Source organism: Lagenorhynchus albirostris, chromosome 5 (assembly GCF_949774975.1).
Source record: "Lagenorhynchus albirostris chromosome 5, mLagAlb1.1, whole genome shotgun sequence".
Taxonomy (NCBI): Eukaryota; Metazoa; Chordata; class Mammalia; order Artiodactyla; family Delphinidae; genus Lagenorhynchus; species Lagenorhynchus albirostris.
Window position 1 is genome coordinate 86,965,295 of NC_083099.1, and position 27,277 is coordinate 86,992,571.

General features: G+C 36.3%; 1 protein-coding gene across 1 annotated transcript in view; it reads left to right on the top strand.

Moving 5' to 3' along the window:
- The window catches only part of SLC9C1 (solute carrier family 9 member C1), a 95,443-nt gene that overhangs the window by 26,903 nt on the left and 41,263 nt on the right, over positions 1 to 27,277 (top strand). Inside the window, exons 8-13 of the mRNA XM_060149046.1 lie at positions 3,619 to 3,762; positions 5,401 to 5,575; positions 18,596 to 18,677; positions 21,099 to 21,265; positions 23,150 to 23,275; positions 26,691 to 26,785. Coding sequence (XP_060005029.1) covers positions 3,619 to 3,762; positions 5,401 to 5,575; positions 18,596 to 18,677; positions 21,099 to 21,265; positions 23,150 to 23,275; positions 26,691 to 26,785 — 789 coding nt within the window. The remainder of the gene's footprint in view (positions 1 to 3,618; positions 3,763 to 5,400; positions 5,576 to 18,595; positions 18,678 to 21,098; positions 21,266 to 23,149; positions 23,276 to 26,690; positions 26,786 to 27,277) is intronic.

Below are 27,277 nucleotides of genomic sequence, written 5' to 3' on the forward strand. Positions count from 1 at the left end.
CAGTAATCAAAGCAAATATTTTAATGCAATATTTTAAAATTGAAATTAATACAAAAAATCCATGGTGAAAATACAAAATTTTAAAAGAAAGATCAGTATTACTAACAATTCCTTTTGCCTCAGCCTCCAATATGGGTCAGTTTGGCACTGCCACTAGAATGGAAGACCAATATTTTAAGGACAGTGAAGAGAGGCCATGCAAAGACAATTAAAAGATTAAGCTGGGGCATTTAAATACAATTGGCAGTGTTAAAAAAGAAAATTGTGCCTTGCTCAAGGGCACCCGGCTGAGGGGGTGAGTGGAATCTGTGTCAGTCTTGAAGAAGGGGTACTTTCTGTAATGTTCCAATACATGGGATGGGAACTTGGCCTAAATCACACAATGGCAACATATTAATATGTGTTAACAGAGGCCCTGAACATAATCAATGATTTTTTGGCTTTTGGGAGATCATTATGGAAGATGAAGTAAGTTCAGAAGTCAGAAGCTGAAAATTATAGGATTTTATAGGATTTGAGAGCACGTCACTAAAATTTCCTGTCAATTACAAAGGAAGCCAGTTGTACTAGCAGCTAGGCAGCATTAATTGGGCCACCATTGTAAGAAGAATTTAAAATGTTATGCATGTATTTATATCTATGGGAAGTGATTCTGAAGGCTCCCTTCATTCTTGCTGTAACTGAAAGCTGGATCTCCCCTGAAGACATTATTTCCCTCGTGTTCCTTAAAGGTTATAGTGTCTTTCTCACCTGCATCCCTGGTGCTATAAGACTAGGGTTGAGGTGGGTGATTTTTCTGTACCTCAGTCATTTCTATATTATTTTTCTTATTCTTCCCCAGAGGAGCCCAGTATTGAAGCTCATGCCATCAGATTATACCATCGGCCACCCTCTTGGTTGTAGTTATCTCTAGAACTCTGAGTCACACTCTCCATTTTGTGAAGATCTTGGCCGCTGTCTCACTGCGACTGTCTCCAACATCATGCTATCACCATCCTTAGTGGCATCAATCAATATTCACACAGTTGATCCTACTATTCCCTCACCTTTCAATTCCAAGACTTCCTCTCCTCCTGTGAGCACATCTATCACTCCGCTTCAGCCACCCACTTTATGCTCATAAAAATAATAACTTCATATTCTCAATTTCAAGAATCTTACTATCTAAAATATAATATGTGGCAGCTCCTACTCTCCGAGACAGTAGAAATCTAAGATAATAATGGTAAATCCTACAAGAGTCTACAGCAGGTCCATGCTACTCTCTAAGAGAGGAGGCACACCATCTCCCATCTTTTCAGCTTAACCCCCTAGGACCCCAATTCTAACAATTCTGTTGTTAGAATATAACGCATTGAACCTATGATGTTTTCTGACCCTCACCCACCTCACTTCCTCCTTACCCAGATCATTTCTTTTCTTTAAAACCATCTAATAACTTCTCATTTGGCTACAAGTCAAAGTTGTTTCACTGGCAAACAAATGATGTATTTGTCCCCCTGTTACTTCTGTGATTCATTTCTACCACCCTCACCCTCACCCACCCTGCTCTAGCCACACTTGTTATTCCTCAAATATACCAAACAGGCTTCCTGTTTGGGCTTGTGTTCTTGTGCTTCTGCTCTTGAAATGTGCTTCCTTTACATATCGGTATAAGTAGCTGCCAATTTCATGCTTCTATTTCATGCTTCTATTCATACATCACCTTGTTAGAAAGAAATTCCCCAAATAAGAGATACTTCCTTGTCAACCCATATAATTCTTCTTATGTCATATAGTACTACTTGGTTTATTTTTATTTTTTAAATTTTATTTTAATTTTGTTTATTTTTGGTTGCATTGGGTCTTCGTTGCCGTGTGCGGGCTTTCTCTAGTTGCTGCGAGTGGGAGATACTCTGCATTGCGATGCGAGGGCTTCTCATTGCAGTGGCTTCTCTTGTTGCTGAGCACAGGTTCTAGGCACGTAGGCTTCAGTAGTTGTGGCACACGGGCTCAGTAGTTGTGGCTCACAGACTCTAGAGTGCAGGCTCAGTTGTGGCACTTGGGCTTAGTTGCTCGGCAGCATGTGGGATCTTCCCGGACCAGGGATCGAACCCATGTCCTCTGCATTGACAGGTGGATTCTTAACCACTGTGCCACCAGGGAAGTGCCAACCTGTATAATATTTTATTCTTGGCAAATTGATGTCCCTAAAATGTCCAGGCCATAAGGTCTTACCATTCCTCTAGGCTAAGGGCTGTGCAACATTGAGATATAAAAATGACACAGATGCCTAGATCTATAGTATCAAAATCTATGAGGGTGAAAGCATGGGATATCTGATTTTAAAAAACTCTTCCAAGATGATACTTATATACAGAAAGGGTTGTGACCCTTTGCTCCCGTAAAAGGTCTAGATTTGTTAGGATAACTCATGATCACCAAATAAAGGAAACAGACTTAAAAAAAAAATTCAGAAGCTTTTTTCTGTGTGCCTGACTGATTGAACACACACACGTACATGCGCACGTCTATTAGATGGATTTGGAGCTTGGTTATTCAGCTCATATCCACTCTGAATTTGGTGGGCATTGATTCCTTACAGAATCTGGTTTCCTCCTTATAAGATTTCTCCTGTTAATTTCTACCATATATGAAAGAGTCTTGATAACTCTTCAATATATGTCACTTAATTGATTTGATTACATTTTGTGCTAATCTCAACAAGACTGAGATTTTTGATATTTGGAGACATTTTCCCACAGCGTTTCATGTTGAAATTTTCTCTGGTAATGCCTAGGTATTTGTGTTTCAGGGACAGAGTCTGGCAGCATATGGGTAAAACCAAGCTTTTTCCTCTCATAAAATGGTGTTCATGTGCCCTTTTAATCTTTTCCATTTATTTTGCTACACATATAATGTCAACCTTAAAGACATGAAATATACAGAAAGATAACATGAAGTTTTAAATAGCTATGGTCCCAACACCCAAAAATGACAAATACTCGTGTCTGAGTGTACTTTTTCAAACTGCTTTGCCTGCAGCTGATGAGAACGTGAGCTTTGGGAATGATGCAGAGTTTTCCTGGGCTCTGGAGTACTTGAATAAGTACAGACTCAGAAATCACAAAAGGAGAATCTACAAAGGGCATTCATGTGAATAAAAGATTCATTCACATATTCTAAGTGCTAGCTAGATTTTGGGCAAAGGCTTAATTCTATCACTATGTAAATCAGACTAGTAGTTCAGTATTTCCTTTTAAAATAAACAATTTTAGATCTTCCTAATGATACAAGGACTTCACAGTCAGTATTTTCCAGCTACTTGAACCATAGTGCCTGAATGAGTTCTGTCAAATAGTATAGCTACAACCTAACATATCTTTCAAAGTCAACCCAAATAGAAAGACACTAATTGACATTCAGTGTAAACTGGTTAAAATTGCTTTAGAAGTATTTGTTTACTTGCCTTAGTGCTCCTTACACCCCACTTAAATTATAAGCCCCTTGAGTGTTGGTGAATGCCTTATTCATCTTTATTTTCTTTATAATGCCTAGCACAATGCCTTACATAGGTAAGTCTTGCATTGAACATGTTAGATTAATTAATTATATTTAAATTTTTTTCTAAAAATGCAGATTCTGGAGTTGTCTATCATTTGTTGCTTTTCTTATGGTGTTCACTTTCATTGGACTTCTAATTCCTGCACATACATATTTATATATATCATTTTCTGATATATATTATTCATTAAATATCTGCTTAACACTTGTTGTTTTCAGGTAAGAAAGTCATTTGAATATTTCTATTTATAAGACATTGACTAAGCCTGAAGACATTCTTTAAATGACAGAAATGTTTCATACCTTAGAATGAAAAATTCACTCAAACTTTCCAAGGAATCATCAGCAAGTTAGCACTCAGTGTTTTATTCAATTTTTAACTACATTTCAAAGCAATGCAAACATGTTGTAAAATTTTTGAAAATTAGAAAAAAGAGAAAAACTTCTCATAATCTTACTACCTAGAAGCAACCACTAATAACATTTCGTATATTTCCTCCAGTGTTTTCTATTATTTTTTATTCTATGAGGTTTCATGAAGTTAAACACCTATCATAAATAAAAATGTTATCTTGCTTTGTTCGCTTAATATTATATATTAATATAATATATATATTATATAACAACTTACTCTTAATAAAGTATAGTTGGAAATTGCTTTTTAAAAATCAGGGAGGGACAAATTGGAAGACTGGGATTGATATATACATGCTACTATGAATAAAATAGATAACTAATAAGGACCTACTGTACAGCACAAGGAACTCTACTCAATGCTCTGTAATGGCTTATACAGGAAAAGAATCTAAAAAAGAGTGGATGTATGCATATGTATAACTGATTCATTTTGCTATACACCTGAAACTAATACAGCATTGTAAATCAACTCTACTCCAATAAAATTTTTTAAAAAAGAAAGATAACCTTTCTTTCCTCCTAAATTATTATTCACTATTATTTGATATCTGCTCTGTTCGGTGTTCTGACGATTCTGGCATTCTGCCATGTTACGTTATGTTATGTGATGTTATGTTTGGTTGCTTTTAGGTTACATTTTTGTAGCTTTGATTCAAAAAAATTAAAAATAAATTAAATGATCACATGTCTAATAAATAAAAAAAAATCATATGGAAGTTCTCCTTGTAAATGTCTTTTTTTACCTAAATAATTTTTGTAGCCCCCTTTCCAGTGTTAAAAGGCAGAAAACAATCTGCTTATGTAACTGAAAAGGAGATAACATAGAAGAGGAAAACCACCATAACAATTCTTTAATCTCCATCACCAAAATTGTTAACATTCTACTTCCATCTAGGAAGATTAGTTGGGACTCAACATCAAGTCAGCCAGTGCCAAGTAAATGGAAATTAGCCCCAAATTGTCAGATACAGTTAGTGTAAAATATAAGAATGATCTGTTATTAAAAGAAGAAATAGAAATGAATTAACTGATACTGGGCAGATTCAGTAAGATTAAAATCTACAAAGAAAAAGAAAGAGAGGACATTATTTTCTCTCGTATTTATTAGATTTGCTTTTATTTGTTTTTGAGATCTAGAATAGAGTATATCTACAAAATGTCTCTAACACTTTTTTTTCCACCTGGAGAAGCACCACTCAAAGGTGATGTGGAATTACTCCACTACTTTCCTAAGAGAAAGAAAGAAAAAGAATAATACCATTCTCTTGGTATGGAATGCCCTTCTGCCTTCCTTTCGTGCCATGCCCACAGAGTGTGAAAGATGGTTCATTGGTCTGAGAGTTGGCAGTTCCACAGGGAATAGATTGGAATAGCATAGAATGGGATGGAAAGAAATTTCTATAACAAAAATAACTTTTTTAAATCTGTTTTGTCTTTTAGACTTCTGGTCTTTCTATTATTGAGCCCTCTTTTGTCTCGACTTGGTCATGGTTTCAGCTGGCGCTGGGCATTCATTATGGTCTGGAGTGAAATGAAAGGGATTCCTAATATAAACATGGCTCTTCTGCTTGCCTACTCTGAATATTCTCTTGGATCTGAGAGGGAGAAATCTCAAGTAAAGAAAGATGTGTTTTTTTATTAGAATATTTTATGAAAACTGTTTCTGTGTACTAAAATATGCTTTTGTAGTGAGATCGCTCAACCCCACTTGGAATGTGGGAGTGATTTAGCTATGATGGTAAAACTGGGGAGGGGAAAAACAACTGGCAACTTTCCTCTTCTCCATTCTAGCTTAAGGATTCCTAAATCCCTTCATCACACTCCTAAAAGATAGGTTTATCGTACAAGTTAAGAGAATTAAAATTTATAAGTCATTTAAAATATTACCTGATACAGAGTATGCACTTAATAAATGTTTCTATTTTTATTTACTTCTAACACCTACTCAAGAAAAGCAGAAACCTACTTATAATTGGCTCTATTGCCTTCTGTAACTTTATGAGGCCACATTTAGTAATGCTAGGAACCGAAACATTTTGTTTATTAACGGAAGTTATCTCTAAGATAGAACCCCCAAACTCTGCCTAACAGAACATAATGGGTATGACTCTCCCTCTACCTCATCTCAAAATAAGATAATTTCAAGGAGCTCTTTAAGAAATTTTCTATGCAGACATCACAACACATCTAATACTTCCATCGTGGCTTTTCTTTTTACATAAATTCCAAGAGTAAAGGGAACAGTACAAAGGCCATTATTATGTATAATCCAAACATTAAAAAACTAAATATTCAAACACTGCTTTCTAAACCAAAGTATCTAATATTACATGACCTCCTCCTTCTTTTTAACCTATCTCCACCTGCCTGAATAAAAATCAGCGGCATCATCATACATCCTGACCAGTATAATGGTGAACGTTGCACATGGATATGGGTTCCGAAATTTTCAGTTGGTTGCTATTTACTGTGTGACCATCCACAAGTTATTTAATTCCCACCACCTCACCCAAGGTGTCAGTTTCCTCACTCCAAAACAGATTTAGTAATAATACCAATCGTTTGCTAATAAATATTTAACAAGTAACTTTCTCAGAGAGGGGGAGACCCTAAGTTGTAGTGTTTGCCAGTTTCTGTTGTGTAATCACTGGCACCAACAGGAATATCAATCTGCTCATAAACTTCCTGAAAATGTAATGATCAGCTCTCACAAACTTGTATGAGCCAGGTCTATCTGGCTATATCACTATCTCCACTGTCTCAAAGGGTTATTATGATAAATTGAAAATATACCTAAAATGCTTAACACATTGTTTAGCACATAGTAAATGTACAATAAATCTGAGCTATGATGATGATGATGATGATGTTGCCATGTAGACTTGCTTTCAAATAAAACTTTAGTAGATAAAATCATTTGAGAGATATCTCAGTAGTAGTTAACTAGTTGAGAAGAAAGTAGCACTCCTTACTTAATTTAATTTAGCTGAATCTTACAGCTAATTTATTAATACTCACAAAGAGGCACTACAATGAAAGCTTAAAATTTTAACTTAATCCTCTCTCTACTACTCACAAGTTCAATGACTGAACTGAATATGTTCCAAACAAGTACATAAAAATATGTGAAGCCAAAACTGAGAACTAAGAGGAAAAATAGACAAACTATATTTGGAGACTTTAACACTCCTTTTTATAATTTGTTCAACAAAGTGTAGAACTAGTAAAAAAATCAGCAAGGATATGGAAAAACTAAGCAACACCATCAACCAACAGGATCTAACTGACATTTATAGAATCGTATCAACTGATACAGAAAAAGCACTTAACAAAAATTAATACCCATTTATGACAAAATCTCTCAAAAAATAGAAATAGAAGGGAATTTCCTAATGTTGATAAAGAACAGCTACAAAAAAATTTACAGGTGGCATTATAATTAATAGTGAAAGACATTTTCACCCTATAATTGGGAAAAATCCAAGAATGTCTACTCTTACTCTTTTTATTAAACATCATGATGGAAGTTCTAGTTTGCTTCATAAGACAAAAAAATAAAATAAAATTAACGAAAAAAAACACATGAATATTGAAAAGGGAGAAATAAACTATCCTTATTTGCAGATAATATTATCTATATAGAAAATTCCAAGGGTCTTCAAAAAGAGAAAAAAAAGCTCTACTAGAACTAATAAGTGAGTTCAGCATGGTCTCAGGATACAAGATAAGTATAAAAAATCAAGTATTTCTATATACTACCAATTGATACAAGGAAATGAAAATTAAAGATACAATTCCACATACAATCATTCAAGAAATAAAAAGCAAAGGAAGGGCTTCCCTGGTGGCGCGGTTGTTGAGAGTCTGCCTGCTGATGCAGGGGACACGGGTTCGTGCCCCTCCAAGAAGATCCCACATGATGCGGAGCGGCTGGGCCCGTGAGCCATGGCTGCTGAGCCTGCGTGTCCAGAGCCTGTGCTCCGCAACGGGAGAGGCCACAACAGTGAGAGGCCCAAGTACCGCAAAAAAAAAAAAAAAAAAAAGCAAAGGAGCTAAAATAATGAAAACAAGTTTGAAAGAGAAGAAAAAATGGGAAAAATCACTATACCCAATTTTAAGGCATTATTACAGTTATAGTCATGGAGATTAGATAGTATTGTCAGAGAGAGAGAGAGAGACACGTGGAACAGAACAGAGAAACCAGAAATAGATCCACACAAACATCCCCAACTATTTTTTTTTTTTTTTTGCGGTACATGGGCCTCTCACTGTTGTGACCTCTCCCGTTGCGGAGCACAGGCTCTGGACACGCAGGCTCAGCGGCCATGGCTCACGGGCCCAGCTGCTCCACGGCACGTGGGATCCTCCTGGACCGGAGCACGAACCCACGTCCCCTGCATTGGCAGGCGGACTCTCAACCACTGTGCCACCAGGGAAGCCCCCCAACTATTTTTTGATAAAGGTGCAAAAGCAATTCAATAGAGGATGTCTTACAAATGGTGCTGAAGAATGGGTCATTCATAGGCAAAAAAAAAAGAACATTGACTCTAAGTCTCACATCTTTTACAAAAATTAATTATAGTGGGTCACAGAATTAAATACAAAATGTAAAACGAGAAAACTCTTTTTTAACTTGGAATAAAATCTTTGGGACCTAGCATAAGGCAAGGACACCAAAAGCATAATCCATAAAAGAAAAAAAAAAGAAGAAATTATACTTCATCAAAATTAAAAACTTTTAACAGTCCAATGGGCAGAATACAGGAAGAGACATTCCACAGAACAGGATATACACATGACAAATAAGCATAAAAAGATGGTCAACATGATTAGCCACTGGGGACATGCAAATTGAGACCACAAAAAAGATATCTCTCTATTAGAAGGGCTAAAATGAAATATGGTGATGAAACTAAATGTTGGTGAGGATGCAAAGAACCTGGACCACTCATACATTACTAGTAGGAATATCAAATAGTACAGTCACTCTGGAAAAGAATTTGGCAGTTACTTAAAAAAAAAAAATTACATACGCAAAGGAAGGGACCCAAAGGGCCTGGGGTAGCATGGGCGCTTCTGGCCCGGACACATAGAGCTCCCAATGCTAAGTCTGTCAAGGTCAAGGCTACAGCAACTCAACAAGACTTTCCACTATCCTCAAGTCAAGCAGTTATTGCTGGGAGCTTGGAGGTATCAAAAATTCGTGCCAGAAGACAAACTGTGCCTGTCTCTTAAACATTTGCCTTAAGGGCAGCTTCAGAGCACTACGCTCTGTTTCTGAACCAGCCCATCTGACAGCAGCCTGGTGAAGCTGCCTCCTCCATTCAGCCTCCTCTATCAGGAACCATTTTCTTCTTTGAACACCATCAGGGACACCCACAACAGGGGCTGGGGGTCCAGTCCAGCGAGAACCCAGGAACTCAGAGATTTCTCCTGATTATGTCACAGAGTGCTAAGGGTAGGACTAGAGCCGTGTGGCTGACAGGGTCTTGGTTCTCCAGCTGGGTGTCAGCCCTGAGCCTCTGAGGTGGGAGAGCCAAGTTCAGGACATTGGTCCACCAGAGAACTCTCAACTCCTCATAATATCAATCGGCGAGACCTCTCCCAGAGATATCCGTCTCAATGCTAAGACTCAGCTCAACTCAACGACCAGCCAGCTCCAGTGCTGGACACCCCATGCCAAACAGCTTACAAGACAGGAACACAACCCTACCCATTAGCAGAGAGGCTGCTTAAAATCATAAGTCCACAGACACCCCAAAACACACCACCAGACACAGTCCTGCGCACCAGGAAGACAACATCCAGCCTCATCCACCAGAACACAGGCACTACTCCCCTCCACCAGGAAGCCTACACATAACCCACTGAATCAACCTTACCCACTGGGGGCAGACACCAAAATCAATGGGAACTACTAACCCGCAGCCTGCAAAAAGGAGACACCAAACACAGTAAGTTAAGCAAAATGAGAAGACAGAGAAATACACAGCAGATGAAGGAGCAAGGTAAAAACCCACCAGACCAAACAAATGAAGAGGAAATAGGCAGTCTACCTGAAAAAGAATTCAAAGTAATGATAGTAAAGATGATCCAAAATATTGTAAATAGAATGGAGAAAATACAAGAAATGTTTAAAAAGGACCTAGAAGAATTAAAGAGCAAATGAACAATGATGAACAACACAATAAATGAAATTAAACATTCTCTAGAAGGAATCAATAACAGAATAACTGAGGCAGAAGAACAGATAAGTGACCTGGAAGATAAAATAGTGGAAATAATTACTGCACAGCAGAAGAAAGAAAAAATAATGAAAAGGATTGAGGACAGTCTCAGAGACTTCTGGGACAACATTAAATGCACCAACATTCGAATTATAAGGGTCCCAGAAGAAGAGAAAAATAAAGAGACTGAGAAAATATTTGAAAAGATTATAGTTGAAAACTTCCCTAATATGGGAAAGGAAATAGTCAACCAACTCCAGGAAACGCAGAGTTCCATACAGGATAAAACCAAGGAGAAACATGCCAAGACACATACTAATCAAACTATCAAAAATTAAATACAAAGAAAAAATATTAAAAGCAGCAAAAGAAAAGCAATGATTAACATACAAGGGAATCCCCATAAGGTTAACAGCTGATCTTTCAGCAGAAATTCTGCAAGCCTGTAGGGACTGGCAGGACATATTTAAAGTGATGAAAGGGAAAAACTTACAACCAAGATTACTCTACTCAGTGAGGAGCTCATTCAGATTTAACAGAGAAATTAAAACCCTTACAGACAAGCAAAAGCTAAGAGAATTCAGCACCACCAAACCAGCTTTACAACAAATAATAAAGGACCTTCTCTAGGTAGGAAACACAGAGATGGGAAAAACCTGCAATAACAAACCCAAAGCAATTAAGAAAATTGTAATAGCAACATACACATCAATAATTACCTTAAATGTAAATGGATAAATGCTATAACCAAAAGACATAGACTGGCTGAATGGATACAAAAACAAGACCCATATATATGCTGTTTACAAAAGACCCACTTCAGACCTAGAGACACATATAGTCTGAAAGTGAGGTGATGGAAAAAGATATTCCACACAAATGGAAATCAGAAGAAAGTTGGAGTAGCAATTCTTGTATAAGACAAAATAGACTTTAAAATAAAGACTATTACAAGAGACAAAGAAGGACACTATATAATGATCAAGGGTTCAATCCAAGAAGAAGATATAACAACTGTAATTATTTATGCACCCAATATAGGAGCATCTCAGTACATAAGGCAATTGCTAACAGCCATAAAAGGGGAAATTGACAGTAACACAATCATAGTAGGGAATTATAACACCCCACTTTCACCAATGGATAGATCATCCAAATTGAAAATAAATAAGGAAATGCAAGCTTTAAATGATACAATAAGTAAGATGGACTTACCATCCAAAACATACCATCTAAAAACAACAGAATATACTTTCTTCTCAAGTGCTCATGGAATATTTTCCAGGATAGATCATATCTTGGGTAACAAATCAAGCCTTGGTGAATTTAAGAAAATTGAAATCATATCAAGTATCTTTTCCAACCACAGCATTATGAGACTAGATATCAATTACAGGAAAAAATCTGTATAAACAAACACATGGAGGCTAGACAATACGCTACTATATAACCAAGAGACCACTGAAGAAATCAAAAAATACCTAGAAACAATTGACAATGAAAACACAACGACCCAAAACCTATGGGATGCAGCAAGAGCAGTTCTAAGAAGGAAATTTATGACAAAATACAATCCTACCTCAAGAAACAAGAAACATCTCAAATAAACAACCTAACCTTACACCTAAGGCAGTTAGAGAAAAAAACAAAAACCCCAGTTAGCAGAAGGAGAGAAATCAAAAAGATCCGATCAGAAATAAATGAAAAAGAAATGAAGGAAACAAGAGCAAAGATCAATAAAACTAAAAGCTGGTTCTTTGAGAAGATAAAGAAAACAGATAAACCATTAGTCAGACTCATCAAGAAAAAAAGGGAGAAGACTCAAATCAATAGAATTAGAAATGAGGAAGGAGAAGTAACAACTGAGACTGCAAAAATACAAAAGATCATGAGAGTTTACTACAACCAACTATATGCCAGTAAAATGGACAACCTGGAAGAAATGGACAAATTCTTAGAAAACCACAACCTTCTGAGACTGAAGCAGGATGAGATAGAAAATATAAACAGACCAATCATAAGCACTGAAATTAAGATTGTGATTAAAAATCTTCCAACAAACAAAAGCCCAGGACCAGATGGCTTCACAGGTGAATTCTATCAAACATTTAGAGAAGAGCTAACACCTATCCTTCTCAAACTCTTCCAAAATAGAGCAGAGAGAGGAACACTCCCAAACTCATTCTATGAGGCCACCATCACCCTGATACCAAAACCAGACAAAGATGTCACAAAGAAAGAAAACTACAGGCCGATATCACTGATGAACATAGATGCAAAAATCCTCAACAAAATACTAGCAAACAGAATCCAACAGCACATTAAAAGGATCATACACCATGATCAAGTGGGGTTTATTCCAGGAATGCAAGGATTCTTCAATATACACAAATCAATCAATGTGATACACCATATTAACAAATTGAAGGAGAAAAACCATATGATCATCTCAATAGATGCAGAGAAAGCTTTTGACAAAATTCAACACCCATTTATGATAAAAACCCTGCAGAAGGTAGGCATAGAGGGAACTTTCCTCAACATAATAAAGGTCATATATGACAAACCCACAGCCAACATCGACTTCAATGGTGAAAAGTTGAAACCATTTCCAGTAAGATCAGGAAAAAGACAAGGTTGCCCACTCTCACCATTATTATTCAACATAGTTTTGGAAGTTTTTGCCACAGCTATCAGAGATGAAAAAGAAATAAAAGGAATCTAAATCAGAAAAGAGGAAGTAAAGCTGTACCTGTTTACAGATGACATGATACTATACATAGAGAATCCCAAATATGCTACCAGAAAACTGCTAGAGCTAATCAATGAATTTGGTAAAGTAGCAGGATACAAAATTAATGCACAGAAATCTCTGGCATTCCTATATACTAATGATGAAAAATCTGAAAGATAAATTAAGGAAACATTCCCATTTACCATTGTAACAAAAAGAACAAAATACCTAGGAATAAACCTACCTAAGGAGACAAAAGACCTGTATGCAGGAAACAATAACACACTGTTGAAAGTAATTAAAGATGATACAAACAAATGGTGAGATAGTCCATGTTTCTGGATTGAAAGAATCAACATTGTGAAAATGATTATACTACCCAAAGCAATCTACAGATTCAATGCAATCCTTATCAAACTCTCAATGACATTTTTCACAGAACTAGAACAAAAAATTTCACAACTTGTATGGAAACACAAAAGAACCCGAATAGCCAAAGCAATCTTGAGAAAGAAAAATGAAGCTGGAGGTATCAGGCTCCCTAACTTCAGACTATACTACAAAGCTACAGTAATCAAGACAGTATAATACTGGCACAAAGACAGAATTATAGATCAATGGAACAGGATAGAAAGCCCAGAGATAAACCCATACACATATGGTCACCTTATCTTTGATAAAGGAGGCAAGAATATACAATGGAGAAAAGACAGTCTCTTCAATAAGTGCTGCTGGGAAAACTGGACAGCTACATGTAAAAGAATGAAATGAGAACACTCCCTAACACCATACACAAAAATAAACTCAAAATGGATTAAAGACCTCTTATAAGGCCAGACACTATAAAACTCTTAGAAGAAAACATAGGAAGAACACTCTATGACATAAATCACAGCAAGATCCTTTTTGACCCACCTCCTAGAGAAATGGAAATAAAAACAAAAATAAACAAATGGGACCTAATTAAACATAAAAGCTTTTGCACAGCAAAGGAAACCATAAACAAGACCAAAAGACAACCCTCAGAATGGGAGAAAATATTTGCAAATGAAGCAACTGACAAAGGATTAATCTCCAAAATATACAAGGAGCTCAATATATACAATATATACAATATATAACAATATATACAATATATACAATATACAAAATATACAATGTACAATACAATTGTACAATGTACAATGTACAATATAATATGTACAATATATACAATATATACAATGTATACAATATATACAATATACAAAATATACAATGCAGCTCAATATCAAAAAAAAAGAAAAACCCAATCCAAAAATGGGCAGAAGACTTAAATAGACATTTCTCCAAAGAAGATATACAGATTGCCAACAAACACATGAAAGGATGCACAACATCATTAATCATTGGAGAAATGTAAATCAAAACTACAATGAGATATCATCTCACACCAGTCAGAATGGCCATCATCAAAATAGCTACAAACAATAAATGCTGGAGAGGCTGCGGAGAAAAGGGAACCCTCTTGCACTGTTGGTGGGAATGTAAATTGGTACAGCCACTATGGAGAACAGTATGGAAGTTCCTGTAAAAACTAAAAATAGAACTACCATATGACCCAGCAATCTCACTACTGGACATATACCCTGAGAAAACCATAATTCAAAAAGAGTCACGTACCACAATGTTCTTTGCAGCTCTATTTACAATAGCCAGGATATGGAAGCAACCTAAGTGTCCATTGATAGATGAATGGATAAAGAAGATGTGGCACATATATACAATGGAATATTACTCAGCCATAAAAAGAAACTAAATTGAGTCATTTGTAGTGAGGTGAATAGACCTAGAGTCTGTCATACAGAGTGAAGTAAGTCAGAAAGAGAAAAACAAATACTGTATTCTAATGTATATATATGGAATAAAAAAAATGGTTCTGAAGAACCTAGGTGCAGGACAGGAATAAAGACATAGACATAGAGAATGGACTTGAGGACACAGGGAGGTGGAAGTGTAAGCTGGGACGAAGTGAGAGAGTGGCACGGACATATAGACACTACCAAATGTAAAATAGATAGCTAGTGGAAAGCAGCTGCATAGCACAGGGAGATCAGCTCGGTGCTTTTTAACCACCTGGACACGTGGGATAAGATGCAAGAGGGAGGGGATATGTGGATATGTGTATACGTATAGCTGATTCACTTTGTTATACAGCAGAAGCTAACACAACACACTGAAGCAATTTTACTCTAATGAAGATGTTAAAAAAATAAAATAAATAAAATGATAAACTTTAAAAAAAGAGCAAGAGAGGGAGACAGAGACAGACAGAAAGAGATAGGGAACAAATTACTGATATCCATAATTAAAAAGAAAACATGCCTACAAGTTATACAGTTATTAAAATAGTAATAAATAGAAATTATGCATAACTTTTTGTCAGAATAATTCAATACCTTAGATGAAAATGGTTAAACTCCTCAAAAACACAACTTACCCAAAGTGACACAAAAGAAAATAGAAAATCTGAATAGCCCTATATCTGCTAAAGAAATTGGGTATATAAATTAAAACTGTCTCACAAACTAGAAGCCCAGATGGCTTGACTAGAAAATTCTGCCAAACATTTAAGGAATAAATGATAACAATTCTACATAAACTCTCTCATAAAATAGAAAATGATGGAACACTTCTTAATTTTATGTGGCCAGCCCACTCTGATACTAAACCCCAACAAAGATAATTACAAACAAACAAAACCATTAAGTAAACATGATGCAAAAATTCTTAGAAAATATGTAGCCAATTAATTTTAAATATATAAAAAGTATGACATTATGATCAAATAGACTATCCAAAAAATATGTCCAGAAATATTAGTTTAACATTCAAGAAACTATTTGTGGAATCTAAAAAAACTGAGCTCATAGAAACAGAGAACATATTGGTGATGGCCAGAGGTGGTGAGAGGAGATGGAGGAAATGGATGAAGGCAACCTAAAAGTACAGACTCCCAGTTATAAGGTAAATAAGTTGCCAAAGAAAGTAAAACCTTCATTTTTACCTCACACCATATGTAAAAGTGCTTAGAGATGCATCATAAACATAAATATAAAATCAAAAGCCCTAAAACTTCAGAAGAAAACATAAGAGAATACCTGTGCAACCTTGGAATAGACAAAGGGTTTTCAGATCAAAAAAACAATAGTAATTGGAGTTCTCAACATTAAAAATGTTTGCTTACCAAAAGATAGCTTTACATAAATGAATAATGTAAGTCACAAACTGAGAAGAAATATCCATAACACATATATCTGATAATGCACATTTTTCTGTATTTTTCTAGTGAAATATAGCTAATTCATAATGTTGTGTTAGCTTCAGGTATACAGAAAAATGATACTCTTTTCCAGATTCTTTTCCATTATAGTTTATTACAAGATATTGAATATAGTTCCACGTGCTATACAGCAGGTCCTGTTGCTTACCTATTTTATATATAGTAGTGTGCATATGTTAATCCCAAACTCCTAATTTATCTCCCCCCACCACTGCTAAACCCATTGCTAACCAGGGGTTTGCTTCCTGTCTGTGAGTCTATTTCTGTTTTGTAAATAAGTTTATTTGTATCATTTTTTAGATTCCATACGTAAGTGTATCCTATGATATTTGTCTTTCTCTGTCTGATTTACTTCACTTAGTATGATAATCTCTAGGCCCATCCAAGTTGCTGCAAATAGCATTATTTCACTCTTTCTCATGGCTGAGTAATATTCCATTGTATATATATATAACTTCTTTATCCATTCATCTGTGGATGAACATTTAGATTGCTTCCATGTATTGTAAATAGTGCTGCAGTGAAGATTGCTGCACATGTATCTTTTCACATTAGAGTTTTCTCCAGATATATGCCCAGGAGTAGGATCATATGGTAACTCTATTTTCAGTTTTTTAAGGAACCTCCATACTGTTCTCCATAGTGGCTGTATCAATTTACATTCCCACCAACAGTGTAGCTGGGCTCCTTTTTCTCCACACCCTCTCCAGTATTTGTTATTTGTAGACTTTTTAATGATGGCCCTTCTGACTGGTGTGAGGTGATACCTCATTGTAGTTTTGATTTGCATTTCTCTAATAATTAGTGATATTGAACTTCTGTTCATGTGCCTGTTGGTAATCTGTATGAGAATGCACTTTTATCCAGAATATATTTTTCAAAATTTCTACAATTTTATAATAAAAGAAAAACGACCCAATTTAAAAAATAGGCAAGGGGCTTCCCTGGTGGTGCAGTGGTTGAGAGTCCGCCTGCTGATGCAGGAGACACGGGTTCGTGCCCCGGTCTGGGAGGATCCCACATGCCGTGGAGCGGCTGGGCCCGTGAGCCATGGCCACTGAGCCTGAGTGTCTGGAGCCTGTGCTCTGCAATGGGAGAGGCCACAACAGTGAGAGGTCCGTGTACTGCAATAAAAATAAAAATAAAAATAAAAAATAGGCAAAAGAGTTGAACAAATGTTTCAAAAAGAAAGATATATACCACTAAGCACATTAAAATGCTTAACATCATTACTCTAGGGGAATGCAAATTAAAACTACAATGAGAAACATAATATTCAATTTAAATGAAGGTTTTAGAACTGGCAAATCTCACCTATAGAAATAGAAATAGGAAGAGTAGTTGCCTCGTGTCAGGTGGAGATTGATTGGAGCAGCACTGGAGAAATTTGGAGGGATATGAGAATATTCTACATCTTGATAGGACTGAGGGTTATATGGGTGTATGCACTGTCAAAACTTATCAAATGATACATAAGTACATTTCAATGTGTGTAGATTATACCTTGGTTTTTCTAATTACCAGTGTTTGGGCTGCACCCTTGAAGAATTAAATCAGAATATTCAGTGGCACCATCCTGGGCACCAATATTTTAAAGTTTCTCTGGTGATCCTAGTGTGCAAACGTGAAGGCCTCTGGTGTGGTTTCATGCTCTGTCTCTAACCTTTCTTTGTAGCCAAAGAATAGAGGACTGGCTAAGAGTTTAAAATAAGTTCTGGAAGTTAGAATTCCATAAAACGATGGAAGTATGTAGTATCAAATTGAAAAGTGTCGCTTCATCTGTCCATGGAGATTAACTTGGGATATAAATGGAGAAAAGAAACAGGTGGCACCAAAGACATCAATTGCTCCTCCCTGCTGGCAATGAGATGCCAGAGAGGCAAAGTATGAGGTGGAGCAAACATACCAAGACCTCTGAGTTGTCCTCTTTTCCTAAGTGGAGAGAATTATTTCATACAGATGTGCTGATAATGTTGAGCAGAAAACTGTGTGGCTGTGTACATGGAGGTGTGTATGGTGGATGAGAATTGGTGAAGCACAGGTATATTTCCAGGGCTCAAGAAGTGCAGTAATAGAATTTAAGAACAAGTATTTTCCCCTAATGTCTTCATAAGTACATAAATATTTGTCAAACCATGTGTCCTGATTTTTGGTTTGGTTCCAAAATGTGAATGAAGCACATGCAAGAAGATAGAGAATCCCCAGAGTACTTTCATCATGTCTGACATCCAAATTCCCCTCTGCCATGAGGATCTATTGACATAGTACATCCTAGCTTAATTTACATTGGTAAATATAGAGTATATTATATGACATTGTGATGAAAACTTACTTTTCTTTTTTCTATTCCAGATATTATTTCATGGCGTGTCAGTATCCTTAATTAGCCTGATTGTCAATAGATTTATTTTGCCAATGGCAGTTACTAAACTCGGTAAGCCCTGCAAATTCATATTCTGAGTGAAGACAAAAATATTCCAAACATGCTAAAGAATTGTTAATAATGAAGACAGAAGCCATATAAATACAAATCAATGGTGTCTAATTGAAGAGGAAATTGGATCTCTATGTAAAGTCATATGAATTGTTTAGGCCAATAAGCTTGTTAGGCCAATAAGCAATAATCTTGTACCCCAGTGTTCATTGCAGCACTATTTACAATAGCCAGGACATGGAAACAACCTAAATGTCCAACGATAGATGAATAAATAAAGAAGATGTGGTACATATATACAATGGAATATTGCTCAGCCATAAAAAAGGAATGAAATTGGGTCATTTGTAGAGATGTGGATGAATGTAGAGTCTGTCATACAGAGCCAGAAAGAGAAAGAGCCAGAAAGAGAAAAACAAATATTGTATATTATTAACACGTATATGTGAAATCTAGAAAAATGGTACAGATGAACCTATTTGTAGGGCAGGAATAGAGATGTAGACATAGAGAACGGACATGTGGACACACAGGGGGAAGGGAGGGGTACAACGAATTGGGAGATTAGGTTTGACATAAATACACTACCATGTGTAAAATAGATAGCTAGTGGGAACATGCTGTATAGCACAGGGAGCTCAGCTCCATGCTCTGTGATGACCTAGATGGGTGGGATGGGGGGCAGAGTGGGAGGGAGGTCCAAGAGGGAGGGGATATAGGTATATATATATAGCTGATTCACTTCATTGTACAGCAGAAACTAGCATAACATTGTAAAGCAATTTTACTCCAATTAAAAAAAAAGATTACTTATTTACATTAGTCCAGTTTAAGTAAAATTATACAATAAGTTTATTCAGTTATTTGACAAACTTTTTGTTAAGAGCCTCTTATATGCCAGTCATTATTCTAACTGATAGTGATGCATTATGAAGACAAAAAAGATTTCTGAGTTGATGGAGAGAGGAGAAACAGGCAGTAAACAAGTCAAATAAGGTAATATCAGAGAGTCATTTTTGTATAAAAATCAACAAACCACATATAAATAAAATAGAAAACACAACAGGTAATAGATTCCTGAGGAAATTAGAAAATGAGTGTGTTCAAAGAAAGAAGGTAAGGTGCTGGGACCTTCGAGAACAATGCCAATAGTGAAGGAAGTTCAGATGGGAGAGGTAGGGAAAGAGTTAGATAATGAAGGACCTTGAATTTTAAGATTTTATTCTAAGGGATAAATGGATTTCTTGGTTGGTTTTAAGCAACTAAGTGTAATTTTATGAATAAGGTCCTTAAAAAGACAACTCTCGTTCTGTGGATAGCTGATTGGGAGCTATGAAGAGAATAGAAGCAGAAATACTAGTTTTAGGAGGCAACTGCATTATACAATATGACTGTTTCAATCCCCTACTTTTTAACAATTGATAAATTGAAATCTAAAGAGTTAAAAGTTCTCGTCTAAGGTCACATGGCTTGATAATGACAGTTAAAGAACTAAAAACAAATTGCTCTAATGTTTTTAATCCATTGTATTCTTAACTGCTTTATCACCCTTTCTAGTTACACGCAGAGTTTTCATTCATATGGCATTTTGTAACCAATCTTAAATTCCATGTTTATGGATAATATTGCACCTTCATCCTCATATTTGCAACAAAATCTTTCCTTCCATTTACTTTTTTTATTTTCTGAGCCTTAACATAGTAAAATGGAAAAAACAGATTAAAGAGGTAAAAATTTTCAATTTATCAGAGGTTCTACTTAGTAGCTAAATAAACCTAAAATTCTTATTGTGGAGCATCTGTTTACTTGCACTGAGAGCAGTGAACATTTGCTCATGGAACATTATTGCTTTCCAAAGAAACTTCTATGGCTCAGAAAAAGGGAATTTGTGTCTGGTAGTAAGATTCCTTCAAACATTGAGGTCTGGAGATATATATACATACACACACACACACACACACACACACACAGTTAATCCTTGATCAACATGAATTTAAACTACGCCAATCCACTTATAAGTGGATATGAATTTTTTTTAATTAAAAAAAATTTTAATATGTACTTCAGTATAACACAAACCTGCTTATTGAATCTGAGGATGCACAACCATGGATATGAATGGCCAACTATAAAGTTATATGCGTGGAGGGTTGGCACCTCTGACTCCCATATTGTTCAAGGGTCAAATGTATACATCTGGAGATAAATAAATATATATCATAAATACTTATATATATGACCTTATGTATAGGTGGGAAATATATGTATATATCTACACATACACTGAGTACATATATGTATATGTATATCTATACCTCCTGCATATATCTCCTACACATCTATATGTATATATGTATATTTTATATATATCATTAAAATGATGATGTCTACTATTTATAAAATGTGTTCTTTGTATCAAAGGTCTTCATGATGTCACATCAACAAAGTATAAATCACTGTATTATACATTTCAACACTTTCAAGAACTAACCATATCTGTAGCCTCTGCACTCAAATTTGACAAAGATCTTGCTAACGCAGATTGGAACATGGTTGAGAAAGCAATTATGCTGCAAAACCCATATGCAGTAAGCAAGTAATATCTTTTGTTTATTCCTTCAAAGTGGATATGATTGCCCTTAAATAAGTATAAATGTTATAAATATTAATTCACAATTCTTTGGGATTTTTGTGACCACTATGGGGCAAAGTAGAACTGACAACCCCTTTGAGTATAGCAAGTATGTATTGTAAATTCAAAAGAAGGACTAGTGTATTGGAGCTGCCTTTAAAAGACAGCGTAGGGCTTCCCTTGTGGCGCAGTGGTTGAGAGTCCGCCTGCTGATTCACGGTACATGGGTTCGTGCCCTGGTCCGGGAGGATCCCACATGCCGTGAAGTAGCTGGGCCCGTGAGCCATGGCCGCTGAGCCTGCGCGTCCGGAGCCTGTGCTCCGCAACGGGAGAGGCCATAACAGTGAGAGGCCCGCGTACGGCAAAAAAAAAAAAAAAATTATACATATATATATATGTATATATATATATATATTACTTTGTAATATAAAATAGAATTCAAAGCCAGTGTCATACGATTAGATGTGGTGAAATGTCACCTCCTGCTTCTGAGATATGCTTTAGAATCTCCATGGTCAGACTTCTAATTCATATATGAGTTCATAATTCATTAGCTCTCATGAATGCCACAAGGAGAAATAATAAAAGTTGTCCTGGTATCTGCTCAATGCTTCTTCTGGGTTGCCATCTCCTACATTAAGTCCAATTTTCATTGCAATGTTTTTCTGCATCAAACAATATGAGGGGCCAACTTCTATGACTGTAGACATAAGATAATTGGTTGCTATGAAATAGGATTTCTAAAACTCCATTTTAAATTCTCTAACAGGTGCTTGAAGCTCCAGGTGGGGGCTCAGAATCAAGCCTCCTGTCTGCAGGAATATTGCCAGGATTTCTGGATAAGAAAAGTATCAAGTCAAATCTAAGGATTTTTTATAGTAGCTCCCAATATCTGATTGTGGCCTTTTGTTAATCTGGCTGCATCAGAATCACTGGGAAAGCTTATTAAAAAATACGGATTGATTTCCCAGCCTCTACCCAGGAGATTCTGATGCAGATGGTCTGAGGAGGGTCCCAGGAATATATATTTTTAATCCATTTACCCAGCTAATTCTAATGCAAAGTCAGGGTTGAGGTCACCACTCTGGTATTTGATCTGTTTCAGAAGGCAGATAATTAAACAACTACATCCTCCTCTTTATGATGCTGACATGAGGGATATTCTAGTGTTATAGATAGAACATTGGCTTTAGACTCAGAAAATCTGGGTTCATATCCTAGATTTATCACTTAATAGATGCTTTGTGATCTTTATATAAACCTTTTATTTTATCTAAGCTTCAACTTTTTTCATCTATAAAATGGAGTTATCCATATACCCATTTCCTAACAGCCATGTTCACTTTTTATTCTACCTTAAGTGATTAGTTTAAAGCAGTGGTTGTCACACTTTAGCTGTAGCAGAATCATGGAATGGGTTTGTAAAAACACAGACTGCTGTCCCATCTCCCCACAGTCTCTGATTCAGCAGGTCTATGGTGGGGTTTGAGAATGTGCATTTCTAACAATACCCAGGTGATGCTGCTGGTGCTGGGGAACCACACTTTCAGAACCAGTGGTTTAAAGTGTGATCAGCAATGTAGTAGCTTTTATAAACTTTTACCAATGCCATGCAAAGGTAAAAATATGATATAACTCCTTCCCCCCAAAACTGGCAATTATGTTACCTTCTAGATGACTGTGCAAACAATGAGAAAACTCATCTGAACATTTTTCTGTATCTAGCAAAATTTCTATACTTTTTTAAACCAAAATGGTATGTGAATTGCTTGAGGTTTATGCTAAACAATATGTTAATGTTCATGTATTATTTTTTGGTTTTGATTTGTGTTTTATTTAGTTGGGCCAAGAAGAAAAAGCAGAACATCAAAAAGTGAAATGTATACACTGTAACAAGGAAATAGATGAGACCCTTAATATTGAAGCAATGGAGCTGGCCAAGAGGCGTCTCCTGTCAGCACAAATAGTTAGTATTTTATTATACGCTTTTTAAATTTTTGTCCTATCATTTATATCATTTGCAAATATTATTTTACCATTCAGTAGGTTGTCTTTTCATTTTGTCAATGGTCTCCTTTGCTAAGTTTAATTAGGTCCCATTTGTTCATTTTTGCTTTGTTTCCTTTGCCTTAGGAGACAGATTCCAAAAAATATTGCTACGATTTATGTCAAAGAGTGTTCTGCCTATGTTTTCTTCTAGGAGTTTTGTGATTTCCAGTCTTACATTTAGGTCTTTAATTCTGAATTTATTTTGGTTTGTGTTGTGAGAAAATGTTGTAATCTCATTCTCCTACATGTAGCTGTACAGCTTTCCCAGCACCTCTTATTAAAGAGACTGTCTTTTTCCATTGTAAATTCTTGCCTCCTTTGTCATAGATTAATTGACCATAGGTGCATGGTTTTATTTCTGGGGTCTCTATCCTGTTCCATTGATCTACATGTCTGTTTTTGTGCCAGTACTATACTAAAAAAAATTAAATTTAAAAAATTAAATTATTGGCTAAAATTATACTGAAAAGTTTCTCCCTTGCTTAAGACATCTTGGTTATTCTCACCTGCACAGCTTAATAGATTGCTTACAAAGGCAAAGGGAAGTTTGGCATTGTCTTAGGAATCTGCTTGAGTGCAAAGAGAAAAAAGAAAAGGACAAAAAGAAAAAGAAATCCACTCAAATTAGTTTAAGTAGAAGGTGTTTTATTTTGAGGAACTTGGAATTTCACAGATCCCAATGGCAGGAATTACAGCTGAGCTCTACCACCAGATGCGTTATGCAGTCAGTTCCATGACACTGCCTATCTCTGGACGGAACCAGTTTTTCCCGAAAGAATACCACCAAGTCCACTAGTAACTGCAGGTATAGGTTAGTATGTTTTCATATCAAATCTTGGGTAAAAATTAAAGAAATTCTGTAGCACAGCAGCATATAGGACTCTGTGAGGAAATGCTAACAGCCCAGTTACCATTTTCTATCCAGGTCAGAATCTTGACCAGTTGCCATGACTCATCCTCTCAAAATGTTCATGTTGGGCCTTCCTCACTGCCTGTGGAACTGTCATGCATTTCTCTTCTGTTCCATGCATATAGGATTCTGCTTGCTCAGTCTAACTTGGGAAATGGAAGATCTTTAGGGTATGATTATTCCCTCCTCAGCAGTAGTCCTGGCAGACAAGCTGAGTCTCAAAGACAGCTTTCCAAGGACCCAAATAACTTCTTTAAGCAATTGAGGCAGTGCCATGAAGGGTGAACTTATGCCCATATCATGCTTTGTTCCACCAGCAGATTTTATGAGATCATGTCTTTGAGTCACTTCCAGATTTTTAATTTATTTCAGGAAAATATAGTATTCAGGAACCCTTAAAATCAATGCAGGAGACTCCATTTTGAGTCTTGCTTTTATTATTAATATGATATGTGACTCAGAACATATTCTTTTAAGTTATTATTCTCCCCATCTGTAAAAGGGGAAATTATGCTACCTGAATGACCTCTTAGATTCCTTCCACTCATGATAGCCTGTTTTCTGCAATATATACTTCCTGTACCTTTTTGATTTATTGCCTGAAACTTTTTTTTTCTACTATTATATCTTCATTGATTTTGTGCTGTGTGTTAGGTCTTAATCCAGAAATCCTATTTTTCAAAGTATATTGGATCTCTCTGTTCTATTCTCCAGATCTTCATCTCACCTCATATATTTTTAGTCTTTCTTTGTTCTAGACATATTTTCATGTGTATCTTAGCTTGTTGATTTGATTTCTGCAATCTCAATACTAATGTTCACTGTTCCCAACAGTATTAATTGGTTATTGCAGTTTTCAAAGCTCTGAGAGTTTTTATTTAAATCTCAGCCAGCTCTTGTTAACGGGAGCAATATCTCCTCCACTACTGTATGTTAGAAGAGGGGGACTTCCCTGGTGGTCCAGTGGTTAAGACTCCACGCTCCCGATGCAGGGGTCCCAGGTTTGATCCCTGGTCAGGGAACTAGATCCCGCATGCATGCCGCAACTAAAGATCCCACATGCCACAAGGAAGAACCCATACAAGGCAACGATGATTCTGTGTGCAGCAACTAAGACCCAGAGAAGACAAATAAATTAATTAACTAATTAAAAAAAGAAAGAAGAGGAAGCACAGCATGGTAAGACAGTGGCACAGGAGAGCAGCACAACATAATGGGGGAAAAGAGAGGCAGGCTTTAAATTCAGAAAGAACTGAGTTTCCAATGTGATCTTGAGAAAACTGCTCAACTCCCTGAGGAGGCTCATCTTTCTCATCTATGCAGATTCATATACCTTCCTCATAAAGCTGTTGCAAGAATTAAATAATTTTCTGTAAAACATAATTATGTTAATTCAATAGTATAACAGAGAGCTCAGAGATGGCAGTTATTGTTAGGAATCAACCATTCTCTAAATTCTTCTTACATTTTGGTATGAAGGATCACTTAAGAGTTAACATTTTTCTAGTATCTAACTGCTTTGTCACTTATGTCACTAAGCTTTCGTGAGCTCCATATGACTTTCAGCTTTCTTATTTTCCCCACAAACTACAGTGTTTATCTTTGAGGATACTGAAAATATTTTAATGCTACATTATTTTGCAAATATTTTAATGAAGTTTAAGGAGAAAATGATACTCTATAGAATTCCTTTCATTACTGACAAATAACCTTTTGACCATTCATCCTTAAATTTAGTTCTGTCCCTTTCTAGGATCCCCCAAGAGCAAAACCATGTTTCAATGTCTGTAAATAATTGTGCAGACAGAGTGTCTTCTATGGAACCAGGAATCTTTAGTCATATCACACATCCCAATTTAGGAAGTTGATTCTCAACAATGTTCAGCACACAGAAGTCGAGTGGGCTCTCAGTATATGGATTGAATGAATGAATGTCTGTGTTTTGCACCACAGGAGCAGCTCATTTCATGCTGGGAATCGATTGGAGACAAGAGAGTTCTGTTGTCAAAATATTGGGGGAAGTGGAATTAAATAAAGCTATAAATCAGAATTCCTTACTGTAGAATTTCTCAGAGTTTTTAATATTCTAATATGCATTATAAACTTTTAAGATGGGGATAGTTTGCAACAGTTCCCACGCTTATTTGGCCACAGAACTCCACTTATTTTTGAAAACCTAATTAACATCTAGAGGAACCTAGTTTCCTGCATAACCATTTTCATTCCACCCAAAACTCAGACCTACCTTCTGCACTGACCTCATGGTCTGGACTCCATAGGAGAAAAAACTTTTTTTATATAAAGATACCAGATTATTTGGGGATTTTGACTTCTTTCTCACAGATTATTTTTCCATAAAGAAAATAATATATTGTCCCTGTTACCCATATTATAGAATGATTTGATTCAACATTTCTTTTAGGCAAGCTACCAGAGACAATACAGGAATGAGACTCTGTCCCAGAGTGCAGTCCAGGTGCTGGTAGGTGCAGCAGGAAGCTTTGGTGAGAAAGGAGAGTAAGTATATTTTCAGGAGAAAGCTTCCAGCCTAAGCCACTGCATTTAGGAAATTGTGCAAATGAGTTTCCCGCTTTTGTCCGGTAACTTGAGATCATCCAGTATTATGCGTGCAAGCCACTGCCTGCTCTCCACCCCACAACCAGGCCAAATCACCTGCTTCCAGTTTCCCAAACTTGCTCCACTCATTCACACCTCTGTGCATTTGAACCAGCTGCTGCTTCTGACTGAGATGCTCTTCCCTTTCTCCTTTTGCCCACCCCTGCAAAGCTAAGCTGTGGTAAACCACTCCTCCTTCTAGGCTACTCAGATACCTCACTGAGGTCAAAGACTTCCTTAGTTCTTCCAGGCACATCATCCCAATGCACAACCTCTCCTGATATACTCATAATGATTTCCTTAGATGCAAGCCTCCAGAGTCGACAATGAGTTCCTCAAAGTCATCATGTTAGGGAGTACCCTCAGATCATCCCCTGTGGAGTGGAAGGATGA